Source organism: Rhineura floridana, chromosome 8, assembly GCF_030035675.1.
Source record: "Rhineura floridana isolate rRhiFlo1 chromosome 8, rRhiFlo1.hap2, whole genome shotgun sequence".
Taxonomy (NCBI): Eukaryota; Metazoa; Chordata; class Lepidosauria; order Squamata; family Rhineuridae; genus Rhineura; species Rhineura floridana.
The window spans coordinates 59,629,495-59,638,863 of NC_084487.1; the positions used below are offsets into that span (position 1 = coordinate 59,629,495).

At 45.6% G+C, this 9,369-nt stretch overlaps 1 protein-coding gene across 1 annotated transcript; it reads right to left on the minus strand.

Annotated features, from left to right (window-relative positions):
- Positions 1 to 6,923: 6,923 nt before the first annotated feature.
- LOC133363331 (endogenous retrovirus group 3 member 1 Env polyprotein-like) lies at positions 6,924 to 8,849 on the minus strand. Its single transcript, XM_061582734.1, has one exon. The coding sequence runs from the start codon at positions 8,847 to 8,849 to the stop codon at positions 6,924 to 6,926; it is 1,926 nt and encodes a 641-aa protein (XP_061438718.1).
- Between the last annotated feature and the right edge of the window lie 520 nt (positions 8,850 to 9,369).

A 9,369-nucleotide genomic window follows, 5' to 3' on the forward strand; every position in this document is an offset into this window, starting at 1 on the left:
CATAAAACAGATATGCATAGCATGATATTTGCACACAGCAGACAATAAGAACATAAGAACATAAGAAGAGCCTGCTGGATCAGGCCAGTGGCCCATCTAGTCCAGCATCCTGTTCTCACAGTGGCCAACCAGGTGCCTGGGGGAAGCCCGCAAGCAGGACCCGAGTGCAAGAACACTCTCCCCTCCTGAGGCTTCCAGCAACTGGTTTTCAGAAGCATGCTGCCTCTGACTAGGGTGGCAGAGCACAGCCATCATGACTAGTAGCCATTGATGCAAGCCTCAATAAGATTCATCATCATAATAATTCATATCAAGAGCCATCTCAGGGTTTGAAAGCATTCTCTAGGGTTGGGGGAAGGATATGTTTGTGTTTCTCTGTGTACGTACTTCGTACATGCCAAAAAGAACAAGAGGAACTTATAATGAATCCACTGTACACTGGAGTCTCAAGGCATTGACAACAACAAAATGCCAAAATGAACTGAAACAAATTCTTTTGCAGTAATGTGGACTGCAACAGTGTTGCACACAAGTCATGCCAAATCCCCACTGCATCAACCGATCTCAATTTGTCCAAGTTTCTTAAAGACTGCCACAAACTAAAGGTAAAGGTGTCCCCGCACTTGTAGTTCGAGTCGTTTGCGACTCTTAGGGTGACGTCTTGCGATGTTTACTAGGCAGACCATATATATGGGGTGGAATTGCCAGTTCCTTCCCCGGCCTTTCTTTACCCCCCAGCATATGCCGGGTACTCATTTTACCGACCGCGGATGGATAGAAGGCTGAGTGGACCTCGACCCCTTTTACCGGAGATTCGACTTCTTCCTTCCGTTGGAATCGAACTCCGGCCGTGAGCAGAGCATCGGCTGCATTACCGCTGCTTACCACTCTGCACCACAAACTACAGGCTGCAAATTGTGACCCCACACAATCCTATTGGAATGGCTTGATCACGTAAGAGGACCATCCTCATGTGCACATCTCAGCAAAGACCCACAAACCATCTTTTAACATGTTTACTGAATCTGAAACAGATGGAGAACCATGGTAGCAATGTAGGCACTGTCTTGGCCACCACACCTGCCTCCCTGACCCTTCCTCAGAGAGAGGCACTGAGTTGGGCAGGAGAAGGTGGAGGTGGCCACGGAGAAACCACCAGTGTTGCTGCTGTTGATGAAGTGGCAAAAAGGGGACAGGGAGAAAAAAATGAGGAGCAGGAGGAATTAGGGGTGGCAGGGAGGAAGAAGAGGATGTAGAGTGGCAGCAGCAAGAAGAGGAGCAGAGCCGCTGCCCACCTCAGGCAACACAGGCCCTTGTGCTGTTCCTGAGCAAGTGAGTAAAAGAAAACTGGTCTTATATTTCAGTTATTAAAGGTTACTGCAGTAACAGGCAAACCACAGTTTACCTTTTCCACAATGAAGTGCTCAAATGGCCATGTGACCTTATTAAGACAGTATTCAAGATTTGCTTCCTCTCTGGAAGAGTCCTCCCTCCCAAAACTGAGTGTTCCCTGCTATCCTGCTGCCCAACTGCAATGACCTTGTCCCCTACTGACTGAATACCTCAAATGAGGGTAGTGGTAAAAATAGTACTGACAAGAACTGATGGGGCTTCTCTGTAGCACAGATAGTGTAGAGTTACACGGCTAAATTCCTCTCTTCTTTAAATCCAGGAAACCCCTCTGAAGGCCATATGAAGCACTGAACAGGTGTAACTGAGGACAGAATTTAGTGTTGGAGATAGCTAACATGTTTCAACGCTGCACATCACCAGGACAAAGAAACGTGCTTGGCAGCATCCTTTGTCAAAGACTAATGTGGCATTGGAAGGTCAGCACTAACAACTGAACTTACATTGCTGCAGAGCAATTCCCACCCAAATGGGGAGACTCACTATAATGTAATTTACTAATTATGTGAGAGAATACCCTTCCAAATAGGGAAGTGTGCCAAATTTCCCACAATCCCAGACGTGATATCTGTTCCTTCATCAGTCACACATAGGATGGAGAGGGAATCTACAGAAATTGGCTCCAAAGCAGACTTTCATGATCTAGATTGATTGTGGCCTAGATGGGATCAGAGTGTCCACTCTAGAACCTGCTGTTCTGCAGATCCATTTAGAATAGAATCATAGAATCATAGAGTTGGAAGGGACTTATAAGGCCATCATGTCCAACCCCCTGCTCAATGCAGAAATCCAAATTAAAGCATACCCAACAGATGGCTGTCCAGCTGCCTCTTGAATGCCTCCAGTGTTGCAGAGCCCACCACTTCCCTAGGTCATTGGTTCCATTGTTGTACCGCTCTAACAGTTAGGAAGTTTTTCCTGATGTTCAGTTGAAATCTGGCTTCATGTAGCTTGAGCCCATGATTCCTTGTCCTGCAGTCTGGGATGATCGAGAATAGATCCTGGCCCTCCTCTGTGTGGCAACCTTTCCAGTACTTGAATGGTTCTTTCCTTTTCTCCCAAGGGCTCCAGCACTGCACCTCCTTTGTCTTTTTAAAAAGTTTAAAATATTATTATAATTATTAATTAGATTTGTTAGGCACTTGTTACACACAGGTCTCCAAGCAACTTACAGCACAATAAAAGTATAAATATAAATGCATAATACCATAAAAGCAGAATGAACAACCCCAATTAACAGCCACAGGAAGCTTGGCAGCCACCTCATCTCGGTTTATTAAATGCCTTAAAGATAAGTCTTTACTTGGTGTTGAAAAGATGTCAACAAAGGTGCCAGGTGGACCTCACAGGGGAGAGCATTCCATGGACAGAGAGCAACAACTGAAAAGGCCCTCTCCCTTGTCACCACCCTCCAAGCTTCCCTCAGATGAGAGATCTGGAGAAGGGCCTCAGAAGAAGATCTAAGGATCCATGAAGGTTCATATCAAGAGTGGTGTTCCAGAAGATATTGGGCTCCTGAACCATAAAGAGCTTTATAGGTCAAAACCCGTACTTTGAATTGGGCTCGGAAGCATAAAAGCAGCTAGTGTAGTTGCAACAGAATCAGTGCTATTGAACCTGTTGACAGTTGGGCAGCCACATTCTGTGCTAACTGAAGCTTTTGAACTGTTTTCAAAGGCAGCCCCACATAAAGTGCATTGTAATAGTCTAGCCTTGAGGTTACCAGAGCATAGATTACTGTAGCCAATTTATGCCTGTCCAGATAGAGTTGTAGTTGGGCCACCAGCCTAAGCTGATGGAAGGCATTCTTAAAAAACACTTCAACAGAAGTTTTTCAGCTGCTCACAGTCTGGAGATTGCACGGCACCACTTGTTTACAACAGCAATAGAAATGGTCCCTCTGAGAGCGGCAAGACTTCATGACATTCTGTCACTCTCAGAGAAAATTGTACAAAAAAAGAGATGTCCCCAGTTTCTGCATGGAAACGGGACAGGATGGCCTTAGTCCTGTCCCTGTGTAGAACTAGGATGGACCAGATCCAAAAGGGTATTGGTGTGCACCAAATCCAGCCAAATTGTGGAACCCAAACCAAATTGGGCTGATTCAGGTTGACCCAGGATTCAGAGAGATTGTGCTGAGATACCCCAGATCATCCCGGGTTGGACTGAGTCCACCTGGAGTGATCTGGGGCTGTCAAAAGGGGGAGGTCTGCCAGTCGGGGTGAGGAGAAGGAGATGCATGAGCAGGTTTAAAACCCTGATTAAACGTGTGGTGGAGGGGGAGAAGGAAACCCTAACTGAACATGCAGTTGGGAGGGGGTGTGCGAAGGAGACATGCATTTCCTTCTCCCCCCCTATCACTGTGCAAGGCTCCTGAATTGGTTCAGAGCTTATATTTGAGTCGGGTCAGCCCCAGATCACCCCCGGATCATCCCATATCAGATCAGGTCTGCTCTGAAGTGCCACATCAGGTTCTGAATTGGATCGGGGGGCATGCACAGCCACACTAATGGGTCCATCCACTCCTTTTTACAGAAGAACAGTGACTAAATTTTCTACCATGAAGGATCAGAGTCCTGTGGAATCAGACCAAAAGTCCGCCTTACCCAGCATTCTGCTTCCCACACTGGCCAGACAGATGCCCCTGGGAAGCTCACAAGCCCCAGCATGAAGGCTGTAGTCCTCCTCTGCAACTTTCCCCAGCAACTGGTACTCAGAGGCAAGCTGCTTTGAAACTTGGTGGGGTCCATATAACCACCGAGAGACCTGTTTTCTATGAATTTGCCAATGCCTCTTAAAAGCTAGTGGAATATGGCACCTATTAATTAGCGCATTAATTATGTGTTGTGTGAAGAAGTACAGTTTGGGATAGTGCTGTGCTGTGCTGAAATCCAATTTCTCAAACATTTCTTCTCCTGCAAAAGAAGCTAGAATTTTTCTGCCTCATCCTCAAGGCCCTTTAGAATTTCTGTTTGTGTGGTGTTTTGAGCTTACCATATTGTTGTGAGGTGGGCAAGGATGATGCTTTTCTTTCCAGTAAACATTTGTCCAGTGTTCTGCAGCCTCCCTGGCTGCCCCTGCTTCCTGATCAGAAGAACCTCATAGTGTCTTCTCTTGGCCTTTAATTGAAGCTTGGGCACCTGGGAAGGTAGACAGCAGGTGAGATGATTTGTTGAATGAAAGAAAGGACACTCACAAGCATCCCCTCAAACACCTTACAAATAAGATAAGCATGACAAAAATCCTGCACCCCACCCATGCGATTTTCACCCATTTTTATGGGTAGGGTGCTGGATTTTTGCATTTTTTTTCTTCTGATAGAGAATGGTAAAAAAAAATGGTGTAAATGTTTGGCACAACATTAGTCTGGGATCCCTAGTATTTTAATTCCACCTATTTTGCATACAGGATCTTGTTCCCGGGGAGGCACGTTGCATTGGCAACTACCAGGGCTGGCCCAAGACATTTTCCTGACTGAAGTGACATACAAGATGATGCCCTCCCTCTCACTCCATGAACAGAAGCCAACTGTTCTGGCAGTTTAATCTTATTTCAACACCGGCACTGTTCTCCAGTACACCTGAAGGCAGCAGCAGACTAGCTTTGGGGTCTTCCAACATCTTACTCCCTCTCCTTGCCCTTCCATTCTCAATCTGCTGCGTAAGGTGGCCACCTCACTTCCCCTAATGGTAGGCCAGCCCTAGCAATATTGCATTGTAGGGCTCATCCAGATGACTGCAAAATGTGTGACACGCCCGCTATGTGTGTTCATTATTTTTCGGTTGTCCAAATGACGTCTCGCGCTATTACGCATTTTCGCGGGTTAAATCCGCTCCTTGCAATACCAGCAAAAATGCGATTTGCTGTTTAAAATTGGGAATCATCCGCTGTGCCAACAAGCATATAGAGTGTCAACAAGCATATAGATAGAGGTGATCCAGTGGACATAGTGTACTTAGACTTTCAAAAAGCGTTTGACAAGGTACCTCACCAAAGACTTCTGAGGAAGCTTAGCAGTCATGGAATAAGAGGAGAGGTCCTCTTGTGGATAAGGAATTGTTTAAGAAGCAGAAAGCAGAGAGTAGGAATAAACAGACAGTTCTCCCAATGGAGGGCTGTAGAAAGTGGAGTCCCTCAAGGATCGGTATTGGGACCTGTACTTTTCAACTTGTTCATTAATGACCTAGAATTAGGAGTGAGCAGTGAAGTGGCCAAGTTTGCTGACGACACTAAATTGTTCAGGGTTGTTAAAACAAAAAGGGATTGCGAAGAGCTCCAAAAAGACCTCTCCAAACTGAGTGAATGGGCGGAAAAATGGCAAATGCAATTCAATATAAACAAGTGTAAAATTATGCATATTGGAGCAAAAAAACTTAATTTCACATATACGCTCATGGGGTCTGAACTGGCGGTGACCGACCAGGAGAGAGACCTCGGGGTTGTAGTGGACAGCACGATGAAAATGTTGGCCCAGTGTGCGGCAGCTGTGAAAAAGGCAAATTCCATGCTAGCGATAATTAGGAAAGGTATTGAAAATAAAACAGCCGATATCATAATGCCGTTGTATAAATCTATGGTGCGGCCTGTGATGATCCTGTATTCGTGTAAATAGGGTATGTGCTGTTTGTTTAGAAGATACATGGTAAGTGGAGTGAAAGAGGAGGGGGAGTGAATGGGCAGTAGAATGCTGGATGATTGGCTGAATGTTTAAAATGGCTGACAGTATAAAAGGAAGAATGTCAGGTAAATCTGGGTGGATGAGGTGAAACTGAGTGGGTTGCTTGGTGGGGTTTGAGAGAGTTGTTTGCCAGGAGAGAGTGGAGAAGGAGGGGGGTGGAGTTCGGATTAGTATTGAGTAAAACCATATGTTTATGTGCCTTAAGAAGAAATCTTGTTAATCTTGTTAGCTTTGTTATCTTTAATAAATACTTAATTTGGTTTACCAAAGGCCTGATCCTTGGCTGGGGTTTCACAGACCAGAAAGGAGGGTAAGGTAATGACCAAGGCTGAAGGGAAACTGTAACAAATGGTGGCAGCGGTGAAGAGAATAACAATACCAGTATTCAGAGTCTCTGGGAATACTAGTATTAGGACGTGACTGGTGGTTGCCTAGCAGGGGGATCTGTTGAGATCTGTGCTAGAGCGGGGAGAGAAAAAATAAAATAAAGGACAGTCCGGACTGGTGGAGTCCCTGGTGGTGTTACGGTAGAAAAACAGAGTCTCAGGCCCAAATTCGGTTCAACAGATGGCTTTATTGCTAGCAGAGGCACAGGGGAATTTGTCCTCCAAACTGCGCCCCCAGGCAGATGAGGCACAGCACTTTTATTCAGTTACAGGCAACAAAGATACAAAGATACAATTCTCCAACTGTGAGTTTGGTAATTTTCCACTCTAAAGCGATCTTCTGCGCTTGCGCCTCCCTCTGGCCTACGTGTTAAACCCTCCTTTACTAATGGCGTTCTGCTACCCTGACAGTCCTCCCCTTGATACTTCACTGACCCTCACTAAGAGGTTCAGGGAGTATCATTCTCACATGTAGCTTTGGATCTGTATTCATACAACGCCATAAGCTGTACTGCTGTTCTCCTGTCTGCTATGTTTTCCATCATGTTTCTTAGCCCTTGCATAATCAGAGGTAAAATACAAGGTAACAAAACACACATCAAAATTCCCACAATTATTATTCCAATGATACCTCGTATCCCTCCTACCCATTGGAACCATGGGCCCAATCCTTTCGCCCACTCAAATCCTTTCCATGTTTGCACAGGCACATGTGCAAGCTTAATTATTTTATCAGTTATGTCTTCTATTACTTTTCCATTATCATCAATGTGTAGACAGCAATTAGTCAAATTAAACTTCCCACAGACTCCTCCTTCCGCTGCCAACAGGTAATCGAGGGCGAGCCTGTTTTGATATACAGCATTCCTAAGCTGGGTCTGTGTTTTAGACAGGACAGTCAAGGCTCTTGCAGTTTCATTCGTTATAAGTTCAAGCACCGCCTGTAACCGAATTATTCTATTCAACATGTAAATTGGGGTCCTGTACCCATAAGACCCATCCTGGGCCCAGGTCGCAGGTCCATAGTACTGGACTATTCTCTCAGGGGGCCACTCATCATCCTTCCAGTCACCAATCTTAATCGTCATTCTTTTTTTTCTATCATACACTGGATGTCCCAACCGAACCCCTGCACTGAGAGGGATGAGAAAGAAGGATGGTCTGACCTCTCCTAGGGTACAAGTTCCCTCCCAGGGTTCGGGTAGTTTGGAATAAGCATATTTCCCACAAACCCAGTAAAACCCTGGCAATGCTTTCCAGGAATTATTGTTAACAACTGATAAATTTAATCTTAACTTTAACTCCAATGTCCATAACAGGTTAACCGGAATCATAGAGACATTGGGCCAATAACTAACAGTGGACTGATTCAAAATGGTCATGGTCTCACAAGGCATCTGACCTATCTGCGGGGCTCTGGGGGAGATTCTTTGTACGCACCAACGACCAACAAGGGTAGCCTTCAATATCCATTGACTGTGGGGGTTTGAGACATTGGTAGTGTTATAGGGCTGACTAACATCCAACTCAGCAGCTTCCCAGGGCCAGTGATCTCCAATCTGAGTCCCCCCACAAACATAACAGTTGCTGATATTTAAAGTGGTGGCAACAGTTTCTGCAAAAGTAATAAACAAATTTCTGGCCACTTCAGGCACCTGAAAAGGGGTTTTTATTTCCTCCCAGAATTCGGAGAAGAAGGTCTGCTGCAAGGTATGACCTGCCTGTGTCAATTGGACGAGTTTCAGATAAAATAATCCTAATGGGTCCTTTCCCCGGCCATGAATGCGTAGCCCAAAGTGTTGCCCAAACTTACTCAGAAAGGCCTGTGGATTATTAATAGTAAAATTTACATAATTACACTTCCGAGGCCCGCAGTCACTTCGTACTGTGACCTTAGAAAGATGAGCATTTATCCCGGTAGTTTGCCAGGTGGCCCAGCCCACACAGTTCCAGTAAGGACATTGATTCGTGCATTCAGTACTTATTCCTTTTTCCGGGCAGATGTATTTGTCATTCCATGTATAGGTCTTTTCCCAATCATAACCTCCACATTGGTCAGGCCATTTTGAAATCTCACAAGGCTCAATTTTGATCCACGCTTTAGTATTAGGGGTGGCTAACCTAATTTGGGAGAGCACCCGTCCACTCTGCGTGCCTTCCCTTACCTGGAGCCACCAATGATCAGGATTTTCTTTGGGGTCATAGCAAGTTGTCTGATTTCCCTGAGTACAGGCTGAGTAACTAACGTTACGAAACTGGCAAGCGACAGTTGTTCCTTTACAACTGAATTTACTCTGATAATCTATAGTGTCCTGGATATTGTTATGGTTCCTGACAGTCTTAATACAAATCCTGCATAATGGGAGGGAAGCCATTTCACAGTGGGGAGGAAACAACAGCAGGATTAGAATAACCCCAAACTGGAACAGTATAATCAAATAAGACAATTTACAACAGGGCATTTTAGTTGAAGTTGGGCAAATCTGAATCTTCGGGCGGTGTCCCACTACTCTGTCCAGGACGGTAGGGGATGCAGCGCCCTCAGCTATTTCACTCCCTCAGTTGCCGGTCCCGAGGAGGCTTCTCCCGTCGCATCCCGCGGGGTGGCCTCCCTTCTCAAGGTCATCTTCAGGTCTCTCTGGTTGGCAATCGTCCATCCTTCCGGAGAGGCTATTTTAGCGCGACTCCAGTGGATCCAGGTAGGGTTTCCTTCGACCTTTAAGGCAGTAGGGGTAGTTAATAAGACAACAAAAGGTCCTTCCCAAATTTTTCCCAATGCATCTTCCTTGTAACTTTTGACCCATACTGTATCTCCGGGGCAGAATCCATGGACAGGGGTGGTGAGTCCCAAGGGGCTCTGTTCTGTGTACTGACCTATCTCTAGAACAGTTCGGT

Coding starts and splice junctions, on each gene's coding strand:
- LOC133363331 (XM_061582734.1), bottom strand. CDS start 8,849: ATGGCTTCCCTCCCATTATGCAGGATTTGTATTAAGACTGTCAGGAAC.